At 36.4% G+C, this 26,978-nt stretch overlaps 2 protein-coding genes and 1 non-coding gene across 3 annotated transcripts; all 3 read right to left on the bottom strand.

Moving 5' to 3' along the window:
• Positions 1-233: 233 nt before the first annotated feature.
• LOC138333286 (protein JTB-like) lies at positions 234-5,095 on the bottom strand. The gene is made up of 5 exons (XM_069281568.1): positions 4,776-5,095; positions 2,999-3,075; positions 2,189-2,271; positions 1,475-1,554; positions 234-1,099 (listed from the first exon to the last, which is right to left on the bottom strand). Exons 1-5 carry the CDS (start codon positions 4,829-4,831, stop codon positions 937-939), a joined length of 459 nt encoding a protein of 152 aa, XP_069137669.1. The 5' UTR covers positions 4,832-5,095; the 3' UTR covers positions 234-936.
• Positions 5,096-6,977: 1,882 nt separating this feature from the next.
• On the bottom strand, positions 6,978-26,962 carry LOC138333282 (uncharacterized). Its single transcript, XM_069281565.1, has 8 exons — positions 26,811-26,962; positions 22,153-22,437; positions 21,364-21,518; positions 20,776-20,945; positions 15,876-16,036; positions 14,258-14,425; positions 9,918-10,026; positions 6,978-9,611 (listed from the first exon to the last, which is right to left on the bottom strand). The coding sequence occupies exons 2-8, from the start codon at positions 22,434-22,436 to the stop codon at positions 9,207-9,209; spliced, it is 1,452 nt and encodes a 483-aa protein (XP_069137666.1). The 5' UTR covers position 22,437; positions 26,811-26,962; the 3' UTR covers positions 6,978-9,206.
• Positions 17,502-17,609, bottom strand: LOC138334083 (Z30 small nucleolar RNA). The gene has a single exon (XR_011210072.1). It is a non-coding gene; the product is annotated as a Z30 small nucleolar RNA (small nucleolar RNA).
• Positions 26,963-26,978: the final 16 nt, after the last annotated feature.

Raw genomic sequence — 26,978 nt, 5'->3', positions numbered from 1 at the left:
ATAAGGATGGTACCAGTCACATTTTGTTGAAATCCGACCAGCGGTTATGGAGAAGTTGATTGTTGACGGACCCCAGACGTTTGACGCTGGACGCCAGACGCCGGCATTGCGGTATCCCATAAGCTCACCTCGGTCCTTAGTGTAAAGTAGCCCACATTCACTACCTAAACTTGGTGAGCTATCTACACTGTCAGAGCAGATGAAGGCACATAATTAAGAACATGAAACATCAATTTTATCACTTTTCATTTTATTACCTTTATACAGAAAATTTAACTTGTTAATTTAGAGTATGATATGAACATTAGATGACAATGTTATTTGTGCAATTATCCAATGAATCTGTATAAATGATGAAAATATTTTATACACCACTCTACATTTAATCTTATATATGTCGATATGAGTAGACATAAATTCAATCAATTTTTCTAAAAACACAAAATCAATACATTCTTCCGATAAACAAGTATAGTCAACAATATAAAAATCTGCAATATAGATTAATTTTTGACGTATAACATCAGTTTTACCAATATTCACATGGTCAATCAGTAGTAATAATGTAATACATATATCCAGCACCAAAGATCCAGCTGCGAATCTGTTAGATTGTCCAGACTGTCGCTAATAATCTTAAGTATAGAGTTGTCTCCCTTCCTCGCTCCTCACAACAATATTCATTTAATCCATACATTGATAGATTGATAAGTATCATTAATATTAAAGCACCTATCACATCGTCTTAATAAAACAGCTAATATCAGACACTTTTAAATGGCAGTTATCTCCCTTCCAAGAATTATCTCCCTTTTTGACTCCTTCGCATAGTTCATGCAGTAGAAAGAAAGACTTTTGAAGTGCAACAAATTCAAAACAATTACAAAACTTATCACTCAGTGTAAGGACTATCCCTTGTGTCATTTACACAGAACATTACACTCCTTCTGAGATTTGTTTGTTTATTTTTTCCATGAGGAATGTATCCAATCGTTTCTGTCTTTTACGGACCATAGCATAGGATGCCGCTCCAACCAGTAGACACACAAGCTCAAACACCCAGAATCTTGTCTTGTGTATGTGTGGATCTAAGTCACAACTGCAAGTTCAAAATATATAACATTACTGCTATCCGCCATCAAAATTTAAATATCATATCAAATTAAAAAACATAACATTTCTTTTTAATTGTCTTAAGGGAATGGATATCTTATTAAATCTTTAAATCTTAAAAAGTGGATAATTCCCAATATGCTATCTTATTCAATAATGAGAAACCGAATGAAATGCTCATATATTTTTTTTTCATACCCAGGTACCAATTTCTTTTTTTTGCCATTGAATTGAAATGTTTTCATTTTATTCAGGCAAGATATAGCATTGTTACAAATGTATAAATTATTTCTTATGATATAATATACAGGTATACTTAAGTCTTTAAATGAGTTCATGAATTAAAGAAACTCTTTTGTACCTTCTGAAAATCTTCTTTTTGTCTTTGCACACGATCACCTCCACGTAGCCTTTATCCAAACAATAGGGCAGCTCCCGCTTCTGTAAAAGAATACATGGTTGCTATGGTTTCCTTGTAAGCCAACGATCAAAAGAAAACCTTGATTCACATGATTTATAATCAGCACATACTATTTATAGACTCAAAATATATCTCCAGTATCTTCATTACAGAGTCGAAAGAGATTAAAGCAAGGACATGTCAAGTATTTGATCAAGAGACAAGTATTTAATCAAGAGATCAATTCTGAGATCTTGCATAATCCTTCAGATCATACATTCGAATAAACTGTGTAGCCATTCACCCCTGCATGATACAGGCCCATTGTCTAAAAACCACTGTTTAAAGCATTTCAGCCTTTCGTGACCATTATAATTGATGTCCAAGTCATAATAATTTAGTTGGACCAGCTTAGGAGCTCTGTATGCTACAGACCCATGCAGTCAGGCCAGTGTTAGGTCTGCATGTGTGATCAACTGATTCTCTTGATTTCAAAGTAAATAAAATTGATGTCAAGTTCAATGACAGATTATATACTGAACCATTAGCATTGCCTCAGACGGGTAACTCCAAATGTTAATAATTTGGTTGTCGCAGTAACTTGGACACTATACACACAAGTGGTATAATGACCAATAATTTAAACAGAGTTAACACCCCCACCACGGTACTTACCAGTTCTAATTTAGAGCAGGCGCGGCATGCTTCCACTAGTTTTTCTTTTCCATCAAGACAACTCTCATTGCCTTTCCCCCTCCCTGTTAAAAAAAAAAAAGCTACAAAATCAGTTCTAAGTAATTTATCACAGACAATGTACATGTGGAATAGTCATAATTGAGGAAGATGTTGAAATATTATGCCATTTCTTGTATGATTATAATATCTTTTTTTTCCATTCTAACTTAAATAAATTCTCTTTATTATGTATGTTAATTTGAAAGACGAAGAAAGCAAAATAAATTTTGACTTCATTTGCAATATTTTATGAGGATACACTGCCACTGAGCGTTTTCAAATACTAATTCTAGAAATGTATATAGCTTTGTTTGTAGAGGTGCAACAATTTAATATGATATGACTAATGTAATCATGATACATTTGTACTTTCCTTACAATACATTTGATATGTCAATGTTATTTTGATACAATATCATACACTATTGTATTTTGTCAGTTGCTTGAAATTTATGTTAAATAAAATGGCTCTTGAATGGAATGTCACAAGATCTCATCACAAAATGGCTGTTGTACTGGCTAAAAGAAAGTCCATGAGTGAGAAAAGAGCTTATAATTACATTTATTACATCATTATCTAATAGCTCGTAGAATCAAAATCTATGAAAAAAATTTGAAACAGAATATATTCAAAATGAAATGTATCAAAAGTTAAAAACAAATCGTATCATGAGATACATGTATGTATCATGATACAAATTGTATCAAAGCAAAATGTATTGTTGCAGCCCTTTGTTTAGTTTATGGCACCTTTTCCTGTATTGAAGTCCCCTATGGAATGATGGGTTGACCAAGCACTCTGTACCAGCAGGATAATAAAAGACACACTGAAAATACAAAAGGTAGGCTACAGAATATACATATGTATTTCCCTGCAGACGAAAAAATGCATTATTTGAATTTTTAAGTTAATGTACTAATTCAGCCAAGGATTTATAAGTAAGAAGGATTTGTCACTCTGGGTTTTGGAAAAATATGTTGTGCACATTTTTCAGTTTTGTCATCTGTTTGTGCACTGACCGTGACTTTGGGCGATGCCTGATTTACGTTTGATATCTGCCTGCACAACGTTTGATGTAACTTGCCAGTGATAGGCTTACCTATTACTTTCTGAATTGATTTCAATTCAAAACTAATTTAGAATCCTTCAATAAACGTGTAACAGGAGATGAGAAAATGTAGTGTCGAACCCAGGACCCTCTGAACAATAGCCGAGTGCTCTACTGACTGAGCTACCTGGTGACCGATGATCAACCCAGTCCCATACCACTCCTCCCTCCTTTCTCGAAGTCTTCACCCTCAAAGACATAAGAGATCCTTCCAAACACCACCATTGTGCGTTATTTAGTTGGGAGACAATTCTGTATCAGGAGAGGAGAAAATGTATCGGCCAGACCGGGATTCAAACCCGGTACCCTGTGAACACCAGCCAAGTGCTCTACTGACTGAGCTATCGTAATTTGTCGATAGCTGGTGTTTTTTTTAAATTGCTCTACTTATACTTTACAGTGTATACTTAATTTGTTTTTCGTGAAGGGGGCACCTAAGGGTAGATTAAACAAGTAATAAAAAAGGTCGATAACTCTTTAAATTTGTATGCCATACAATTTATAAGAGCGCAGCTCTCTGCGTGGCCGAAGGCCGCGTAGAGCGAAGCTCTACTAACCATAACACGTGTGTGAGCACATAGATTCCAATGCATTCCAGTACCCCTTGGACTTTCAAATTGTGTCCCGCGGGAAAAGTCTCGCACCTCCATGTAGGCAGCCATGTTTTAATTCTTGTTATCAGCACGACGAGATTTAAAAGTTCTGTACTAGACTAAATGTGTTTTCAGTATACGTTTTAAAATTACTGTAAGTTGTTTTAATTCACACATATACGAGAACATTGCAATTAATGTACTGGTCCAATATATACTGTGTATGTTCTCAAGCGAATGGCACCGTCAGCAGTGACGTCACAAAAACTGACGCCAAAGATGACGGCACAGATTCGCCCGTATTTTTGATAGCATGGCATGTTGCAAAGTTTTCTCTGCATCTGATAAAAACTGATTGAACTATATATTGAACTATTTTGGTTCTTTCTAACTATCGATAGTATGTGCATGTCAGTGAAATATTTTATTGTTAATCTCGTAGAAAAATATAGACAACATTAAGTTATGATTTTATAATCTTTTACATGTATACGTAGCTGCGCTCTTCTGAGGCTTTGCCTTAAATTCATATTATCCACCCTACCTTATTAACACATAAATAAGCTCACAAAGCCAACGTTTCAATTTTTTTTAAAGATTTGTTTGAATGAGGCGGACCACATGGCCATGTATAGTTTCTTTACATGGCCCTGTGGGCGGACAGCAGAATAACTTTTTTCATAAAGATTAGCAAATGGGAGGTAGGCCTATTAAAATTGTTTACAAATTAAACATTTTTGTGAGTTACCTGCAGAAGCATACAACGCTAACTGACACAGGCAAAATAAGAATATTTCAAATGATCTATACATTAAGCCACAATACCTTAATAAGCCGAAGATAGCTATTAGCATACGTTTCTTCGTACAAACTTCAATCATGTTGCCGTTTCTCACTTGATCTTCACATCCATGAAGTTGATCAACACTCCACAGCAGACTTTCACTTCGTGATAAACCCAAACAAACAATACAACACCAGAAAGGTCGCTACATTGTTAATTGAAATAAAGAATAAATTACTTCTGAAATCCCATATATAAACTAGTAAAACTACTAAACCGAAACAACTGTCGATGACTTCATTCTTCGTGTTTTTCTTGTCGATGTTGTCACCATATTGGGTGCGTTCGATAACAACTAAACCGGTGTCCGTGAAATAAAAGTACCAAATAAAAAGTTCCGGCCGGAAATATCGCAATTAAAGATGCAAGGTCTTCAATTAAAAAAAAAAAGGTCTTAATAATTTAACAATATCCAGAGATTCAATAAAAGTGTTATCTGTCCATTCATTTATCTGCAAATTACCAACTCAATCTGCTGCATTTTATTTTTTGTAGATACATGTAGCCTATGCGAGCGGAAACTCTTTTATAAACGTTGATATGATTGGATGTTCAAAGCAAATTTTACACCAACTCCTATCCTAAACTATTATCACATCTGCATGAAATTTCTCATAAATAGGTTCTGTATTTGTATCTGTATTTCGTGGTTTAAGATCCTGTTAACCAGCTGTACATTTATAATTTGCTAAAAATGGGTCACTGTGACATCTATTTAACCTTTGACCAATATCTAGCGTTTGAAGCTTTCAGAGTTAAAATCCATATAGGTACCTTAGATTTATTATTGGTAACAGTAGTTACCAATGGTGCACTGATGGGGCTTAAATGTCAACCAACAAAATTTACCATTGTCAATTAAATATATGGACTATGACATAATTTCAAGATGGCAACTTCCTAATGTGGATGTTGTTGCGACAGTTTTTCCTCTAAATTTGATCATAAATGCAAACAAGAGGGCCAAATTTAAAAGGGCCTAATGGTCATCTAACAACCTAAGTAACAGTCTTATAGAAAATTAATTCTAAAGATATGGTGTCTTGATGGCCATATAATGGCCATTGGATATGGGAACAACCCGAAAACTACAAAAAACATTGTCAGGACCATATCAGGATCATTTCATGCAAATTTCAGCCAAATCGCACAAGTACAACTTGAGTAGAAGTTCAAGATGTGTTTTCAAGATGGCATCTATGGCGGGCATCTTGGATTTCGCATTGACCAGAAAATAACAACACTTTGTCGGGACCAAGTCAGGATCATTTCAGGCAAGTTTCAGCCAAATTCAGCGCATATTTTGTGACCAAAGTGAATTTGCAAAAGTTTATTTCCTCAATAAATGATTATCAAATATGAAATCCCAATAAATTTTCATTCTGCAAAAAAATGACTGCTCATGTTTTGAAACTAAAATCTCAAAATTTACTAGCTGCAAAAATAAGTTGGTTAACAGTGCGTAAACATGTCATGTCATAGTCATTCTTTTATTGTCTTCTTTAATAAATTGCATGTTATGTTTTGCTCCTAATGTAGTCATTCATTGGCATTTTCCCTTGGTTTCTTTCATCTGCTTTCAAACTTGCAATATTGTGCACCCTATATATTTTTTTCCTATCAAAATGACCTCTGATGACCTAATATGTATATCAAGTATTTACATCAGGAAACTAATATCTGTATACCACAGTCAATCAGAATGTCAATGTCTGAGACTCTGATGTAAGGGTAAAGAGAAGCTTGAGTAGAGGAATCATTTTGTCAAGATACAGGTACTGTAAGATACATACAAGAGACACCAGGAAATGTTAAGTGTTCCATATAACCTTCATGGTCAGGTGAGACAGAAAGAAAAGAAAAGTTTTGTATCTTTTTTTATTTCATGTTTTATATCCTGTAACAACCAAGTATGGTAAGAAATATAATTATGTAGATATATTGCATAAAAAATAGTAATTACTTAACAGCTTTACAAAATAGTAGATCCACACTTCTATTATTAGCATTAAAGAGAAATTTGCATAGAAATGTTTGGCTTGAAGTCACAATACAACACAATATCACAAAATCATTGACAGACGAAAAGAGCACTTGATGTAATAACTATAAATTCTAGTACAATCTAAATACTAAATCTACTAATTTTTTCAAAATTAAAATTGGGTATGAAATTTAAAGTAAAATTGGGTATGAAATTTAAAGTACATATGGTCAAGTTTAAAGACCTGTGGTCAATTTTGTCATAAAAAACCATTGTAGGAACTAATTTCAGTTTAATTACAATGATATATAATAAAACAATTAATTGTAAAGTCTAGTAAATTTCCAGTCCATTTGTATGAGATATTCCCTGTTGTGGTTTCTGTGTATACACAGCTGCTTATACATGAATGCATACTGTCCTCCAAAAGCTCTGACACATCTGTTAAATTTGCCTGATTTATCATATTTGACAAAGCTACATGGGAAATAAAACAGTCAGAAATGCATATGATAGTTGTTATATGAAAATTAGAATATGATAATAAAATCGATATTTACTATTCGCATAATTCTATCATTCGGACAATGCAAAAAGTGTAACAGAGCATTTTTAGGAGTGACTATATGTAGTTACACGTTTTTCTGTTGTATGTCATTTTTATATACATGTATTCCATTATAAAGATAAAGACATAAAGATAACAATGATTGTATAAAACATATAAACCATAATGATTATCCTCACAACCTGTGATATATATAGAGAGAGTATATGTGTGACAGGCAAAAATAAACAAAACATATAAATGATTTGCGCAATAGTGAGTGAAATTGGAATGTTCTATGTCCGGTGGAATGAGAAAGCTGTACATAAATAAAAGTTTGTAGGAACACTGCACCTATACCTTACCAATATGGTAAAGTGATTTAAAGAAGATGACTTGCTTAGCTGCACAATGATAAATACCATAAACAGTAAAACCTGTTATAAAGGACACCTCAACACAATTGTATAAAGGACACCTGTCTATTAAGGACACCTCAATACAATTGTATAAAGGACACCTGTCTATTAAGGACACATCAATACAATTGTATAAAGGACACCTGTCTATTAAGGACACCTCAATACAATTGTATAAAGGACACCTGTCTATTAAGGACACCTCAATACAATTGTATAAAGGACACCTGTCTATTAAGGACACCTCAATACAATTGTATAAAGGACACCTGTCTATTAAGGACACCTCAATACAATTGTATAAAGGACACCTGTCTATTAAGGACACCTCAATACAATTGTATAAAGGACACCTGTCTATTAAGGACACCTCCATACAATTGTATAAAGGACACCTGTCTATAAAGGACAGGCTCATCAGCTCCATTTGGTGCAATTTACTAAATAGGTAATTAATCCTCTCTATAAAGGGCACCTGTCTATAAAAGACATTTTCATTTCCTTAATAGTTTGACTGTATTGAATCAAGAGATATGCTGTCAATACCGTAACCTGGGTAAATAAACAAAGGTTTCTAAGCAAACTCATACCATTAATAGTTGTTCTAACTAGACAAAGATTCATTTGTACAAATGTAATATTTTTTGAGGACTCCTTCAAAAACTTATTGTAACTTGAACAATGAAAAACATATTTGTGAACATCCATGCAATGATGGCACATTTTATATCTCTTGGATTAGACCAGTATCTGCTATAATTCCTTGTGTTTCATTTATATTAATTTTTCTGAATCCTTTCCTGCAGTAAATATCTGCTATAATTCTTCATGTTTCATTTTTCTCCTGAATCCTTTCCTGCAGTAAATACCTGCTATAATTCTTCAAGTTTCAATTTTTCTGAATCCTTTCCTACAGTAAATATCTGCTATAATTCTTCATGTTTCATTTTTCTTCCGAATCCTTTCCTGCAATAAATATCTACTATTATTCCTTGTGTTTCATTTTTCTGAATCCTTTCCTGCAGTAAATATCTGCTATAATTCTTCATGTTTCATTTTTCTGAATCCTTTCCTACAGTAAATATCTGCTATAATTCCTCATGTTTCATTTTTCTGAATCCTTTCCTACAGTAAATATCTGCTATAATTCTTCATGTTAAATTTTTCTGAATCCTTTCCTGCAGTTCATATCTGCTATAATTCCTGGTGTTTCATTTTTCTTCCGAATCCTTTCCTGCAATAAATATCTACTATTATTCCTTGTGTTTCATTTTTCTGAATCCTTTCCTGCAATAAATATCTGCTATATTTCTTCATGTTTCATTTTTCTGAATCCTTTCCTACAGTAAATATCTGCTATAATTCCTCATGTTTCATTTTTCTGAATCCTTTCCTACAATAAATATCTGCTATATTTCTTCATGTTACATTTTTCTGAATCTTTTTCTACAGTAAATATCTGCTATAATTCCTCGTGTTTCATTTTTTCTGAATCCTTTTCTACAATAACCTGCTCCTCATCTTGGACATGATGGATATGTATCCTTCCATCAAAACTTTCAAATATGTCACTTTCAATTTCATTGGTATTTTGTTCATTATAATCCATCGGATTTTTAAAATTGTCATCTATTTTTGTATCCATTTGATCTAAATCTTCTTTGTCGTCTATGAAATCGCTTTCTCCTGGTCCATTTTCCATTCCATCCTCATCCTCTCTCTCAGCCTCTTCTAAATCTTTAACTGATTCAAGTTCTATACCATTAAATAAGGAAGGATATTCCTGCATCATCTTGCCTATATCAAACTTGTATAGCTCAGGCCAGTCCAGTAAACCATCATTATCCTCATCTATGGTCTTAAAGCACTGCAATGTAAACATTCATTGTTTATAAAACAGAAAGTCATGAAAAGTGGACAAACTTCTACAGCTGAAAATTCATTTAAACATTCAAGTTTTTTAAATAGAAATGTTGCCTACCGTAATTTAAAATCCAACTACCTATTACGAAACCTTTGAATCTCTAATTCACTCTCTCATCTACAGCAAAAACTTTGTTATATCGAAATTGGGGGACTATTGCAAAAAGTTCTTAAGCCTAGTGAATATTTAGTATAATTGAATTTCAGATTTTTTTTCTTTAATTTATTTGATCTATTCCTCAAGGATTACCTCGCTGACTTTGTCGTTTTCCTTCTGATCATCAGGTGTCCCAAACAGTGTAGAGAAATCCTCTCTTGTGATACTCTCTTTCCCCTCCATTGACTCCAACAACAAGCTCCTTCAATTGTCATTATATAAACATCAATCACATGTCTGAATCTTCTGACATACAATTATAAACCAATTCTGGCTATTTTAATTAAATATTTTACCCTAACCAAACCTTTTCAAGGTCCTGGAGCCTGAAGTTTTGTTTTAATAGATTCCTTGTTCAGACAAGAGGCCCAGAGGACCTGTATTACTCTGGATTATTCTGCAAACAGAAACTACCACTTTGATGAAAAAAGTGAAAAATGGAAACAACACTCTGATTGGATGATATCAAAATATCAGAGTGACACACATTTTGAGAAGTAGCCAAATTGACCACTTTAAGCCCTATTCCACTGCCTCATGGGGGATGTTTGTTTGAATATAACCAGATCAGGTGAATTAATAAATGCACCAGAACTAACAAATCAACAATTTTTACTTTACCCGAAAATGGAAATGTACAAGGAATTTGGGAAGCCATTACCTGATTTCTTCCATTGGCTGGGGGAAATCAAACTGTACGAGGGGTTTGGGAGACCCTTACCTGGCTTCTTCATTTGGTTGGGGGAAATCAAACTGTACGAGGGGTTTGGGAGACCCTTACCTGGCTTCTTCCATTGGCTGGGGGAAATCAAACTGTACGAGGGGTTTGGGAGACCCTTACCTGGCTTCTTCCATTGGCTGGGGGAAATCAAACTGTACAAGGGGTTTGGGAGACCCTTACCTGGCTTCTTCCATTGGCTGGGGGAAATCAAACTGTACGAGGGGTTTGGGAGACCCTTACCTGGCTTCTTCCATTGGCTGGGGGAAATCAAACTGTACCAGGGGTTTGGGAGACCCTTACCTGGCTTCTTCCATTGGCTGGGGGAAATCAAACTGTACGAGGGGTTTAGGAGACCCTTACCTGGCTTCTTCATTTGGTTGGGGGAAATCAAACTATACCAGGGGTTTGGGAGACCCTTACCTGGCTTCTTTCAATTGGCTAGGGGAAAGCAAACTGTACGAGGGGTTTGGGAGACCCTTACCTGGCTTCTTCCATTGGCTTAGGGAAATCAAACTGTACGAGGGGTTAGGGAGACCCTTACCTAGCTTCTTCCATTGGCTGGGGGAAATCAAACTGTACCAGGGGTTTGGGAGACCCTTACCTGGCTTCTTCCATTGGCTGGGGGAAATCAAACTGTACGAGGGGTTAGGGAGACCCTTACCTGGCTTCTTCCATTGGCTGGGGGAAATCAAACTGTACGAGGGGTTAGGGAGACCCTTACCTGGCTTCTTCCATTGGCTGGGGGAAATCAAACTGTACGAGGGGTTTGGGAGACCCTTACCTGGCTTCTTCCAATGGCTGGGGGAAATCAAACTGTTCGAGGGGTTAGGGAGACCCTGACCTGGCTTCTTCCATTGGCTCGGGGGAATCAAACTGTACCAGGGGTTAGGGAGACCCTTACCTGACTTCTTTATTTGGCTGGAGGAAATCAAACTGTACAAGGGGTTAGGGAGACGCTTACCAGGCTTCTTCATTTGGCTGGGGGAAAGCAAACTGTATGAGGAGTTTGGGAGGCCCTTACCTGGCTTTTGCCATTGGCTGGAGGAAATCAAACTGTACCAGGGGTTTGGGAGACCCTTACCTGGCTTCTTCCATTGCTTGGGGGGAATTAAACTGTACCAGGGGTTTGGGAGGCCTCTACCTGGCTTCTTCCATTGGCTGGGGGAAATCAAATTGTACAAGGGGTTAGGGAGCTTCTTCCAATGGCTGGGGGAAATCAAACTGTACACGGGTTTGGGAGACCCTTACAAAGCTTCTTCCATTGGCTGGGGGAAATTAAACTGTACAAGGGGTTAAGGAGACCCTTATTTGGCTTCTTCCAATGGCTGGGGGAAATCAAACTGTACGAGGGGTTAGGGAGACCCCTTACCTGGCTTCTTCCAATGGCTGGAGTAAATCAAACTGAACAAGGGGTTAGGGAGACCCTTACCTGACTTCTTCATTGGCTGGAGGAAATCAAACTGTACCAGGGGTTTGGGAGACCCGTACCTGGATTCTTCATTTGGCTGGGGGAAATCAAACTGTACGAGGGGTTAGGGAGACCCTGACCTGGCTTCTTCATTTGGCTGGAGGAAATCAAAGTGTACAAGGGGTTTGGGAGACCCTTACCTGACCTCTTTCATTGGCTGGGGGAAATCAAACTGTACCAGGGGTTTGGGAGACCCTTACCTGGCTTCTTCATTTGGTTGGGAAATCAAACTGTACGAGGGGTTAGGGAGACCCTTACCTGGCTTCTTCCAATGGCTGGAGTAAATCAAACTGAACAAGGGGTTAGGGAGACCCTTACCTGACTTCTTCATTGGCTGGAGGAAATCAAACTGTACCAGGGGTTTGGGAGACCCTTACCTGGCTTCTTCCATTGGCTAGGGGAAAGCAAACTGTACGAGGGGTTTGGGAGACCCTTACCTAGCTTCTTCAATTGGCTGGGGGAAATCAAACTGTACCAGGGGTTTGAGAGACCCTTACCTAGCTTCTTCATTTGGCTGGGGAAATTAAACTGTATGAGGGGTTAGGGAGACCCTTACCTGGCTTCTTCCATTGGCTGGGGAAACCAAACTGTACGAGGGGTTAGGGAGACCCTGACCTGGCTTCTTCCATTGGCTGGGGGGAATCAAACTGTACGAGGGGTTTGGGAGACCTTTACCTGGCTTCTTCCAATGGCTGGGGGAAATCAAACTGTTCGAGGGGTTAGGGAGACCCTGACCTGGCTTCTTCCATTGGCTCGGGGGAATCAAACTGTACCAGGGGTTAGGGAGACCCTTACCTGACTTCTTTATTTGGCTGGAGGAAATCAAACTGTACAAGGGGTTAGGGAGACGCTTACCAGGCTTCTTCATTTGGCTGGGGGAAAGCAAACTGTATGAGGAGTTTGGGAGGCCCTTACCTGGCTTTTGCCATTGGCTGGAGGAAATCAAACTGTACCAGGGGTTTGGGAGACCCTTACCTGGCTTCTTCCATTGCTTGGGGGGAATTAAACTGTACCAGGGGTTTGGGAGGCCTCTACCTGGCTTCTTCCATTGGCTGGGGGAAATCAAATTGTACAAGGGGTTAGGGAGCTTCTTCCAATGGCTGGGGGAAATCAAACTGTACACGGGTTTGGGAGACCCTTACAAAGCTTCTTCCATTGGCTGGGAGAAATCAAACTGTACAAGGGGTTAGGGAGACCCTTACCTTGCTTCTTCCAATGGCTGGGGGAAATCAAACTGTACAAGGGGTTAGGGAGACCCTTACCTGGCTTCTTCCATTGGCTGGGGTAAATCAAACTGAACAAGGGGTTAGGGAGACCCTTACCTGACTTCTTCATTGGCTGGAGGAAATCATACTGTACGAGGGGTTAGGGAGACCCTGACCTGGCTTCTTCATTTGGTTGGGGGAAATCAAACTGTACCAGGGGTTTGGGAGACCCTTACCTGGCTTCTTCATTTGGTTGGGGGAAATCAAACTGTACAAGGGGTTTGGGAGACCCTTACCTGATTTCTTCCATTGGCTGGGGGAAATCAAACTGTACGAGGGGTTTGGGAGACCCTTACCTGGCTTCTTCATTTGGTTGGGGGAAATCAAACTGTACCAGGGGTTTGGGAGACCCTTACCTGGCTTCTTCCATTGGCTGGGGGAAATCAAACTGTACGAGGGGTTTGGGAGACCCTTACCTGGCTTCTTCCATTGGCTGGGGGAAATCAAACTGTACCAGGGGTTTGGGAGGTCCTTACCTGGCTTCTTCCATTGGCTGGGGGGAAATCAAACTGTACGAGGGGTAAGGGAGACCCTTACCTGGTGTAAGGGAGACCCTTACCTGGCTTCTTCAATTGGCTGGGGGAAATCAAACTGTACGAGGGGTTAGGGAGACCCTTACCTGGCTTCTTCCATTGGCTGGGGGAAATCAAACTGTACGAGGGGTAAGGGAGACCCTTACCTGGTTTCTTCCATTGGCTGGGGGAAATCAAACTGTACCAGGGGTTTTGGGAGACCCTTACCTGGCTTCTTCATTTTATTCGGGGAAATCAAACTGTACCAGGGGTTTTGGAGGCCCTTACCTGGCGTTTTCCATTGGCTAGGGAAATCAAACTGTACAAGGGGTTTGGGAGACCCTTACCTGGCTTCTTCAAATGGCTGGGGGAAATTAAACTGTACGAGGGGTTTGGGAGACCCTTACCTGACTTCTTCCATTGGCTGGGGGAAATTAAACTGTACAAGAGGTTTTGGAGGCCCTTACCTGGCTTCTTCCATTGGCTGGGGGAAATCAAACTGGGCGAGGGGTTTAGGAGGCGCTTTATAGGGATCCATGCCTTTACATTCAGAGCTGTTATACCACATCTGGTGGTTAATCCAGAAGTTCAGGGCCAGGTTACGTCCTGGAAGGGAGTGAACCTGGTGGAACCACCTGTAACAGACACAAACAAAACATAATTATTGTCCGACTGACAAATTATTTTTCGTGGGGCTTTAATTTCAGTGGATTTCGTTTTTTGATCAAAACGACGAATGAACGTCCCCACGAAAATTGATTTTTTAATGAATATACAAATGTCCAGTCTGTGACTTAAAGCATGAGTCCGCAGCCCATGACTAGTAATTTTATGTCTGGTCTAGTGCCGATTGTAATAAACTGGTCCTATATTGGGCTATAGTGGCTTTCCACTCGATTAAAATTGGTTAATACTATATTTACAAGAGCGGTGGTCAACTGCATTTTTCAAGACATTTTGAGTGCATTCTGTATACAATTACTTTTATCCGAGTGTATTTTTTTGTGTTCACGAATGCATCCAAACTGTAATTTGGGCCAAATTTTTTTTAAAGCTGATTATGACTGAAGTGCTGAAGAAAAACTTACAGCTGTATATTTAATTTGATCTTGTGATTAAATAGTCAGCCTAGTAAAATTTCGGGGTTTATTAGTTTAAATGACAAGCAGTGAAACGAGAGGCCCAAGGGCCTTAACGGTCATCTGACTTCCTTGGCAATAGTCACATAGGAAATTAAATAGATATTGTGTCATGGTAGTCATCTCGGATTTGGAATCAACCAGAGATTTAAGTTAACAACTGAACACTTCGTCAACATCACATCAGGATCATTTCAGGTAAGTTTCAGCCAAATCGCACTGTGAGAAGAAGTTCAAAATGTGTTTTCAAGATGGCAGCTGTGGTGGCCATCTTGGATTTTGGATCAACCCGCAAAATAACAACACTTGGTCTGGATTATGTCAGGATCAATTCGTGCAAGTTTCAGCTAAATCGTAGTGGTTGAACTTGAGCAGAAGTTCAAAATGTGTTCTCAACAGGACGGCTGTGGTGGCCATCTTGAATTTGGATCGACTCGCAAAATAACAACACTTTGTCAGGACCATGTCAGGATCATTTCAGCCAAGTTTCAGCTAAATCACACCCGAAGAACTTGAGAAGGAGTTCAAAATATGAAAAGTTAACATACGGCACACGACGGACGACCACAGACAAAACATGATGACTATAGGTCTTTCTGACCTAAAAAGTTCAAAGCACCAGTCAGAAATAGTTGTTCAACCAAAAATAGTTTTCACAACATGGTAGACAATCAACACTGACACGATAATTGTTTCATGGGAACACCTGTAAAAACACTGGTTCAATTTCAGCTCTAGGTTGAAATTGTAATTGTGTTGTGTAGTAGAGCTTAATTGTAATGTGTAATGCCTTCTCCACAAATATTATTATAAATATTATATAACGAAATTTTCAAATTTTATAATCTACAAAAATTGAGCCCAACAAAAATGAATTTCACAGTAAAGTACATACAATACTAGGTATTTTGATATACCAGGTAATGGTCATAACAATTTTTCTCACCTGTATGGAATAAAGAGACAGTCCCCTTTGTTGACTACAACTTTGTGCCATGGAACGTAACGCAACTTGGGGAATTCATGCATGTCCACTCTGTCGACATTAACTCGACTGTAACTACCCTTCTCCTCCCAACCATTGGCATGTATCATGTCAGTGTATTTCTGTTAGAAACAACAGTATTTAGTTAATGTAATTCTATTAATTAAACAACAGTATCTAGTTAGTGTAATTATATTATTTAAACAACAGTATTTAGTTACTGTAATTCTATTATTTAAACAACAGTATTTAGTTACTGTAATTCTAATGATTAAACAACAGTATTTAGTTAATGTAATTCTATTAATTAAACAACAGTATGTAGTTAATGTAATTCTATTGATTAAACAACAGTATTTAGTTACTGTAATTCTAATGATTAAACAACAGTATTTAGTTACTGTAATTCTATTGATTAAACAACAGTATTTAGTTAATGTAATTCTATTAATTTAACAACAGTATCTAGTTAGTGTAACTCTATTAATTAAACAACAGTATTTAGTTACTGTAATTCTATTAGTTAAAGAACAGTATCTAGTTACTGTAACTCTATTAATTAAACAACAATATTTAGTTACTGTAATTCAATTGATTAAACAACAGTATGTAGTTATTGTAATTCTATTAATTAAACAACAGTATTTAGTTACTGAAATTCTATTGATTAAACAACAGTATTTAGTTTGATTAAACAACAGTATCTAGTTAATGTAATTCTAATGATTAAACAACAGTATTTAGTTACTGTAATTCTATTGATTAAACAACAGTATTTAGTTTGATTAAACAATAGTATCTAGTTAATGTAATTCTAATGATTAAACAACAGTATTTAGTTTGATTAAACAATTGTCCCTTTAATTAAATCAATGAAAGGTTATCATCTCTGACAGTATAATTCTGTGAAACCGAGAAAAAAAATCTAAAGCTCTATAGAGTATACTGTAAACCAACTTATTCACCTATTACAACTTTTTCATGACGATTAACCTGTAATTGAAACATTTCCACAGTTGCTGATTTTTGCAATTCCTCATTGACTGCGAAATACACAAAATTAAATTGCATGCAAAAACCTGCCTTAGCGGCCACCTCGAGCTCTGTATAAAGACTACGCGGTACCTGCTTAACAAGATCACTGGTCTAGGGTCCCAATTGACAACTTTCAACACACTTTAATCTGTGTATTATGACTACCTGGCTATTAAGACCATTTTTAATATCTGTACCTTGAGTGTTCTTTATAGACAAGGTTGACTACTGTAAACCAACTTTCTTTCGTGGCTACTAAATTTTACGATTTCCATATCAAAATATTTTAGCGGAGATCATTTTTCGACGATTTAGAATTGAATGGAAATATTGAATTTTTGTGTGCAAAGGCAAATGGAATATATCAATTCATGGAGATTAACTTTGCGAATTTATACCTTGATTGCAAAATTTGCGAAAATAACTTGTATGCCAAAGAAAGTTAATTTACAGTATATAAAATTTCGATGTAACTACAAGTAGTATATACCCTTAACAAAATCTGTTGTCACTGGGTTACATGTTTAGTGACTGCTGTTGTCATTTTAGTGACTGCTCAGAGAGAAGATTTATACAGGTCATACCCTGGTCAACACCGATCATGTCACAGTGACATTTCAGGTGATACCAGGTCAAAAGCAGTTCTCTTCATCATCGCAGACTTTATAATCAAGTTCTTTGGGGAATTTGAATTCTATAAATCCATAATATGATTACAGCAATTACATTCATCTCTTATGAACTACCAGTGGAAATAACATACTGTTTGAACCAAAGCGGAGATGTAATACTTTTTTTTCCAGGGCATCCTCAATTTTCCAGATGTTACTATCACTGCCATTATATATTCACCCCTTTGTCATTGTCAACCTGAAGGCTCTGTGTGTGACAACTTACAGATGAGTCAAGTACTTTTATCCTTTGATGTACATCAAAAGAATAGAATAACAGTACAGTGTCTGGCTTTGGCTTTAGGCTTTCTTCCCTTTAAATCTTCAAAGGAAGTCTCCTGTAGGCCTGTGATTGGTCAGTTTATTTTTCCTGAAATGTTCTCATTTTCACTGACATAGTCCAAAAGTGGACAGTGATAGTAACCCCTGGAATATTCAGGATGTTGTTAGTATGAAACCAATCTTATTTACTGAAGTTAAGCATTACTGGTACCTTTTTGACACAAAATCAGATCTGGTGAATACATTTTTCAAATTCAGTCTTACTTTGTCTATGAGGACTATGTATGTGTGACTAGTGTGATGCTGTATACCAATCTTACTTTGTCTATGAGGACTATGTATGTGTGTCTAGTGTAATGTTGTATACCAATCTTACTTTGTCAACGAGGACTATGCATGTGTGACTAGTGTAATGTTGTATACCAATCTTACTTTGTCAACGAGGACTCTGTATGTGTGACTAGTGTAATGTTCTATACCAATCTTACTTTGTCTATGAGGACTTCGTATGTGTGACTAGTGTAATGTTGTATACCAATCTTACTTTGTCAACGAGGACTACGTATGTGTGACTAGTGTAATGTTGTATACCAATCTTACTTTGTCTATAAGGACTATGTATGTGTGACTAGTGTGATGTTGTATACCAATCTTACTTTGTCAACGAGGACTATGTATGTGTGACTAGTGTAATGTTGTATACCAATCTTACTTTGTCTATAAGGACTATGTATGTGTGACTAGTGTAATGTTGTATACCAATCTTACTTTGTCTATGAGGACTATGTATGTGTGACTAGTGTAATGTTGTATACCAATCTTACTTTGTCTATGAGGACTATGTATGTGTGACTAGTGTAATGTTGTATACCAATCTTACTTTGTCAACGAGGACTATGTATGTGTGACTAGTGTAATGTTGTATACCAATCTTACTTTGTCTATGAGGACTATGTATGTGTGACTAGTGTAATGTTGTATACCAATCTTACTTTGTCTATGAGGACTATGTATGTGTGACTAGTGTAATGTTGTATACCAATCTTACTTTGTCTATAAGGACTATGTATGTGTGACTAGTGAAATGTTGTATACCAAACTTACTTTGTCAACGAGGACTATGTATGTGTGACTAGTGTAATGTTGTATCCCAAACTTACTTTGTCAACGAGGACTATGTATGTGTGACTAGTGTAATGTTGTATACCAATCTTACTTTGTCTATAAGGACTATGTATGTGTGACTAGTGTGATGTTGTATACCAATCTTACTTTGTCTATAAGGACTATGTATGTGTGACTAGTGTAATGTTGTATACCAATCTTACTTTGTCTATAAGGACTATGTATGTGTGACTAGTGTAATGTTGTATACCAATCTTACTTTGTCTATGAGGACTATGTATGTGTGACTAGTGTAATGTTGTATACCAATCTTACTTTGTCAACGAGGACTATGTATGTGTGACTAGCGTAATGTTTTATACCAATCTTACTTTGTCTATAAGGACTATGTATGTGTGACTAGTGTGTAATGTGTATAATGTTGTATACCAATCTTACTTTGTCTATGAGGACTATGTATGTGTGACTAGTGTATAATGTTGTATACCAATCTTACTTTGTCTATGAGGACTATGTATGTGTGACTAGTGTGATGTTGTATACCAATCTTACTTTGTCTATAAGGACTATGTATGTGTGACTAGTGTGATGTTGTATACCAATCTTACTTTGTCTATGAGGACTATGTATGTGTGACTAGTGTATAATGCTGTATACCAATCTTACTTTGTCTATAAGGACTATGTACAGTATGTGTGACTAGTGTAATGTTGTATACCAATCTTACTTTGCCTTTGAGGACTATGTACATGTGACTAGTGTAATGTTGTATACCAATCTTACTTTGTCTATAAGGACTATGTATGTGTGACTAGTGTAATGTTGTATACCAATCTTACTTTGTCTATGAGGACTATGTATGTGTGACTAGTGTAATGTTGTATACCAATCTTACTTTGTCTATAAGGACTATGTATGTGTGACTAGTGTAATGTTGTATACCAATCTTACTTTGTCTATAAGGACTATGTATGTGTGACTAGTGTAATGTTGTATACCAATCTTACTTTGTCTATAAGGACTATGTATGTGTGACTAGTGTAATGTTGTATACCAATCTTACTTTGTCTATAAGGACTATGTATGTGTGACTAGTGTATAATGTTGTATACCAATCTTACTTTGTCTATGAGGACTATGTATGTGTGACTAGTGTAATGTTGTATACCAATCTTACTTTGTCTATAAGGACTATGTATGTGTGACTAGTGTAATGTTGTATACCAATCTTACTTTGTCTATGAGGACTATGTATGTGTGACTAGTGTAATGTTGTATACCAATCTTACTTTGTCTATGAGGACTATGTATATGTGTGACTAGTGTAATGTTGTATACCAATCTTACTTTGTCTATGAGGACTATGTATGTGTGACTAGTGTAATGTTGTATACCAATCTTACTTTGTCTATGAGGACTATGTATGTGTGACTAGTGTATAATGTTGTATACCAATCTTACTTTGTCTATAAGGACTATGTACAGTATGTGTGACTAGTGTAATGTTGTATACCAATCTTACTTTGTCTATGAGGACTATGTATGTGTGACTAGTGTATAATGTTGTATACCAATCTTACTTTGTCTATAAGGACTATGTATGTGTGACTAGTGTAATGTTGTATACCAATCTTACTTTGTCTATAAGGACTATGTATGTGTGACTAGTGTAATGTTGTATACCAATCTTACTTTGTCTATGAGGACTATGTATGTGTGACTAGTGTGATGTTGTATACCAATCTTACTTTGTCTATAAGGACTAGTTCTTTAGTTCCATCCAGGACACAGTTGATGTTGTCCAGATTGTCGTTGTGAAGGTGAGACTTGGTGCCCCCACTACTAAACCACATAATGATGGTTTGTATGTTCTTTTGGAAACCTCCACACTGCAACGTCAATGGTACCTTAATGTCCACTGAAAAAAAATGGCACCTTTATATATAGGTCTACACCATCAACACAACAAATGAAGTAACAAATAGATTGATCATTTTAAAGCTTAATTTACATAATATTTGTATCTGACTATCTTGTTAGTGAGTTACCTTCTGTAAACCTAATGCATCAATCTTTTTTATTTTATTTGCAATACACTAAAATAGAATACTGAGAATTTTAGTGCACTAGCTGACTAGCTAATCGACAGACATATATGCATACATATACTGATACAGAAGTACAAACTGAAAGGAATATTTGTGTGACTCACCACATAGTTACTTAAATTATGATATAGATTACATACATATCACAACTGATTTAAAAGCATCAAACTTGACTTACTCAAGTATAATAATGTTTTTGTGTCAGCAGATGATTATATTAGATGTTACCTTTCATTGAGTCCGGTATATCTGTGATTAGGTATCCATTCAGTTTTTTGTATATACTGATGTATTTTTCTAACGTCATGTGCCATATGGATCCATTTTCTCTGTCCTCCTTCTTCCCACTCTCTACCTCGACCTTCACGTGGCCAAATATGTCACTGAAACAAAACGTATTACCAAGTAACTATATAATTAGTGGAATGTTACTTAAACCTCTGTCCTGCTGGTAGGGCGTTACAATTGTACCTGCTGTCTCCTTTGCATGATATCATAAAAGACCTCTAAATTTGGGATCTTATCTTATCTATTCTTCCTAATTAACTTTCGTCTTCCTAAATATCTCTCTTGTCTCAGTGTTGACTTTCAGTTGACCACTCGGCCCTGTGAGGTAGGCTCTAGGTCCTGTTCCCTTGCCAAGATACACCATAGAGCTTACAAAAGTGATTCTGCTTCTGATTATATTAGCACTTGGTATAAAAGGAGTGGAATCCTGGTTCAATATGTCAGTGTATCTGCTTCTGATTATATCAGCACTTTGTATAAAAGGAGTGGAGTCCTGATTCAATATGTCAGTGTAATGTGACTGGGTGGGATGTGCTTGCATTGTGTCTTGTGACCTGCCTAAGCAAGATAGCACTATAAAAAGGGCAAGAGTTCCACTATTACAAAGAGTCAGAATAGCAATAGCATACTGCAGTCTCCCAAAGCATGCACATACGCATACACAATGCATTGACGGTAGGCCGTCCTTGAATGACCTTGGCTGTTATAGACTCATTAGCACCAACTTACCTCAGATAGGCATCAGTCCACTTGTTAAAAGCAGGAATATCCCCACTGGCACTTGTCAGGACTTTCCTCATCACTAATGGCTGTGACTGCTTCACGAAGTCATGATAGAATACCCATGGTGAGGGGAACTTCCCCATCATGGGAATCCCTTCCTCTGGAGGCCTGTGGCTCCCAAGGGGCTCCAAGTGGCCTGGAGGGTTCCCTGCCCCATCACTTGGAAGAAACAGACTCGAGCTTATAAAACACAATACTAGGATCAGGCCCCTCATCTCCATAACAACCATTCTGTAAGAAAATATCAAACAAGAAAATTTTACCTCAGCTTAAAAACAAGCATTTGGAAGGATTTTAAGTTTCTTGACACAAAGAAAACATCATCTACAATTCTTTCATAAATTAAAATAAAGGTGATCCTGTTTTCCCCAAAACAAATTGTATTGTCAGTGTTTTTTGTTTGGTAGATCTGGTACCTTCTTTCCAATAGAGAAATTCTGCTGTATTTTTGTTCAATTTTATGTAAATTATTTTCCCAAATAAAGAAAAAGTCTCTAAAATATACAAGTTTCAAGAAAGATGCAATGTATTGTTTTCCCAATTGAAAAGGTACAGGCCCCTGAGATTATTGAAAATCACTGATTGTAAAAGTATAGAAAAAAAAATCCTTTTAGAACATGTGTACTACTAATATAATCTCATAATACAAAAAACTTTGTAAAGAAAACTCTTGAAATAACATGTTTCTGCCATAACATTACACCTACCTCTTAGTAATACGACCAAGTTTTTCATCACTGATACATACTAACTGTACAGATTTCAAAACAATTAGAGAAACATATAGCCTAACATAACAGAGCCAACCTGTGATCGCATATGTCACAATGATTGATGGGGAAAAGGCAAGTGAATAATGATAGGTATTTACCTGTACAGGTAAGTAAACGATACCATTTACAATATGTCACCTGTAGTATAGCAAACAAATTGATAAAATGCTAATATAGTAAGGCAGGAACAGTCATAACAGTAATCGAAATAATATTTTATTCCAACTGTTACACATGTTTATGTATATATTTATACCGGTAACTATAAATGCTAACTGTTTTCCAGTTACTTTTTTTTTGTATATAATATTTTATTCCATGTTACACATGTTTATGTATATATTTATACCGGTAACTATAAATGCTAACTGTTTTCCAGTTACTTTTTTTTTGTATATATGCTGCCTTTATCCAAATAGTATTTGAAAACTTCCAGATATTTACACTGTTTTAGTATTTCAATTGATTTGTTTCACATTCCTCATGATCACCTATCATTGTTTTTTTTTTTTATCAAATCAAATAGTACAATATGCTATTGTCAGCTATCAATTATCAAAGATTTCGTTTTGCTGGTAAACAAGCAATGACAATGCATATGCAATATAATGTAATCCATACATGTATATCTTTGTTGTAGCTAAAAGTACAAAAATTTAAATTGTCAGTATGAAAAGGGCTGTTTGGCCTTATTTGGAGGCTTTTTGTTTCTGTAAGTTCTGTGGTTCTCTTAATTCTCATTCTGTAGTTCTTTTTGTAGGCTGTTGTCCTGTTAGAGTTGAGATACTGAGAGTTGTGGTAGAGTTAACAAGTTTTTAGTGTTCTGATTTTGAATTGTATATTTGAGACTGTGTTGTGTATAGTTTTGTGTTGCGCTATTATAGTTATATATTGTCACGAAGTTACACATTGTTTTATTCATATCTGTGAGTGAGAGGTTTGTATATGTGTATGCATGTACTCAGACTGCTGTCCGTGTGAGGCGATGTATTTTTAGCCACCTTACCTGTATAGCCGGTTTGGGTGGGTTACCTGTTCTGTTTATCGAGAGTGTGAGGCGAAAGGGTCTTGCATATATATGTAATACTGCGAAGTTATCATGTAATGTGTAGTCTATGCGGATTGTCATGTATTGTGTAGTCTATGCGGATTGTCATGTATTGTGTAGTCTATGCGGATTGTCATGTAATGTGTAGTCTATGCGGATTGTCATGTAATGTGTAGTCTATGCGGATTGTCATGTATTGTGTAGTCTATGCGGATTGTCATGTAATGTGTAGTCTATGCGGATTGTCATGTAATGTGTAGTCTATGCGGATTGTCATGTAATGTGTAGTCTATGCGGATTGTCATGTAATGTGTAGTCTATGCGGTCATGTATGTCTATTGTATGTAATGTATATCAGCGATGTCATGTCTATGCGGATTGTCATGTAATGTATAGTCTATGCGGATTGTCATGTATGTCTATGCGGATTGTCATGTAATGTGTAGTCTATGCGGATTGTCATGTAATGTATAGTCTATGCGGATTGTCATGTATTGTGTAGTCTATGCAGATTGTCATGTAATGTATAGTCTATGCGGATTGTCATGTATTGTGTAGTCTATGCGGATTGTCATGTAATGTATAGTCTATGCGGATTGTCATGTAATGTATAGTCTATGCGGATTGTCATGTATTGTGTAGTCTATGCGGATTGTCATGTAATGTATAGTCTATGCGGATTGTCATGTAATGTATTGTCTATGCCAATTGTCATGTATTGTGTAGTCTATGCGGATTGTCATGTAATGTATAGTCTATGCGGATTGTCATGTAATGTATAGTCTATGCGGATTGTCATGTATTGTGTAGTCTATGCGGATTGTCATGTAATGTATAGTCTATGCGGGATTGTCATGTAATGTGTAGTCTATGCGGATTGTCATGTATTGTGTAGCTTGCGGATTGTCATGTATTGTGTAGTCTATGCGGATTGTCATGTAATGTGTAGTCTATGCGGATTGTCATGTAATGTATAGTCTATGCGGATTGTCATGTAATGTGTAGTCTATGCGGATTGTCATGTAATGTGTAGTCTATGCGGATTGTCATGTATTGTGTAGTCTATGCGGATTGTCATGTAATGTGTAGTCTATGCGGATTGTCATGTATTGTGTAGTCTATGCGGATTGTCATGTAATGTGTAGTCTATGCGGATTGTCATGTATTGTGTGTGTAGTCTATGCAGATTGTCATGTAATGTGTAGTCTATGCGGATTGTCATGTATTGTGTAGTCTATGCGGATTGTCATGTAATGTGTAGTCTATGCGGATTGTCATGTATTGTGTAGTCTATGCGGATTGTCGCATGTTAGCGAGTGCGAGTCAAGTGGTCACCGGTGTGAAAGTTTTCTTGGTAAATCGTTGTTACTTTGTTTCGTCAGACAGAGCCCCGGTTTTGAAGCATGCGGACGTGTTTTTAACACTCTGCTTATGTTTTACATGTTCTGTCTGATACTGACCTGCTTCATGTTCTTGTAAATAATTATCCTGCTCCTTTGAATATAGTTTTAACTGTATTTGATTGTGTCCGCGTCATCTTTCCCATTAATTTGGGGTTACTCTAAATAATGACATGAGCTCACTGTGTGAGCCCCATCAACAAATTACTGTTGACAATGTTATTTGTCACAATTATTAAACTTTGTGTAAAATGACTTGTGACTGTAATAGATAGATACATTGAGGAACTTATGCTACAGTTACCATTCGGTTTATATTGGAATTAAACTTAGGGATTTAGACTCCTGGATTGCATGTTTCGGATTTCGATTGGAATATATTATGGGGCAAGTACTGTGAAATAAATCTTTGATTGTTGTTAATAAAACTTAATTGGATTTTACATTTCCATGCATGTATGTTGTTATCTTGATTAGCCGCCTGACAAAGGAATATATAAGTATAGCCGACAGAATATGTTCTTTATAGAAAGTTGAGAATAAACTCTTTGAGAATTTGAGAAAATTTTGAGATACGCTACATATAAATTTAAGGAATGGGGAAAACCTTACAGTATCATTTTACCTGTACAATGCGTAAACAAATAGCTTTTTGCATTTTAATAAGGTCTTAAACAATTATCAAAAAAGCAGAAAAAAATATAAATATATGAATCATTCAATTCAATAATTAATTTAATGGAAAATTTTTACGATATGATAATTCTTTGATGAAATACATCTTAAAACACATCATAAATCATTATACAGTGTGTCCCATAAATTACATATATAGTTTGTTTGATCTAGAGAGCTTAAGCACCAAATGATTGCATTTGCAAAAAGCCTGTCGTTTCTTCATAAAAAACAGCTTAACAAAACAATACATGTTATCTGAAATAAAAGATGCATTTCTGCAAATGCAGTCAAAACAATTTCATTTTTTCACATCTTACATTTTAACAACCTAAGAACACTAGTATAAACATTTTTCCAATGCCTCCTTGATAATATTTGGACCACGTTTTTGGTATGGTGATTACTTATAAATAAATTGTTATTCTGGTAATCACACAGAAAATTTTGATGAGATCGATTTGTGTCGGCCAATCAAAATGTATTTATAGACACGTGTACTTCTTTAAGTGTTGGTGAATAAGCGTATATGTAAATTAACGATTTCAAAAACGTTGTAGACTAACGTTATCTAATAGTAAATCTGTCTAACAGAAAACTCGGTCACAAGAAGCTGTCGGTCTCCAATTTGTTACAGAAACAAACGAACTTAAAGCTTAACTAACACAAAATTTGTGTCATTTCATGCGATAGCAATGTGTCACAAACCTTTTTAAACAGAAATATTTTAACAATTCGACATATTCGTGTATCCCTAAGTAAGCTTGTTTCCACACCTATTCACCATGCGGGCGGCCATGTTTACATTTCTCAATGTAAGAGATTAGATGGGTACGTTCCGAAAGGACTCGAATAGAAAGTTAGCATCCGAAAGAA

This window comes from Argopecten irradians, chromosome 10 (assembly GCF_041381155.1).
Source record: "Argopecten irradians isolate NY chromosome 10, Ai_NY, whole genome shotgun sequence".
Lineage (NCBI taxonomy): Eukaryota > Metazoa > Mollusca > Bivalvia > Pectinida > Pectinidae > Argopecten > Argopecten irradians.
Note: the sequence above shows the minus strand (reverse complement) of the source record. Positions and strands in the feature narration are given on the sequence as shown.

Coding starts and splice junctions, on each gene's coding strand:
- LOC138333286 (XM_069281568.1), bottom strand. CDS start 4,831: ATGATTGAAGTTTGTACGAAGAAACGTATGCTAATAGCTATCTTCGGC. Junction 3,076..4,775: donor GCTATCTTCGGCTTATTAAG/GTATTGTGGCTT, acceptor TTGTATTTTCAG/TGTGTCTTTTATTATCCTGC. Junction 1,100..1,474: donor AAAAAGAAGATTTTCAGAAG/GTACAAAAGAGT, acceptor TTGAACTTGCAG/TTGTGACTTAGATCCACACA.
- LOC138333282 (XM_069281565.1), bottom strand. CDS start 22,436: ATGGTTGTTATGGAGATGAGGGGCCTGATCCTAGTATTGTGTTTTATA. Junction 14,426..15,875: donor TGTCTCTTTATTCCATACAG/GTGAGAAAAATT, acceptor TGTCTGTTACAG/GTGGTTCCACCAGGTTCACT. Junction 9,612..9,917: donor AAAACGACAAAGTCAGCGAG/GTAATCCTTGAG, acceptor TTTACATTGCAG/TGCTTTAAGACCATAGATGA.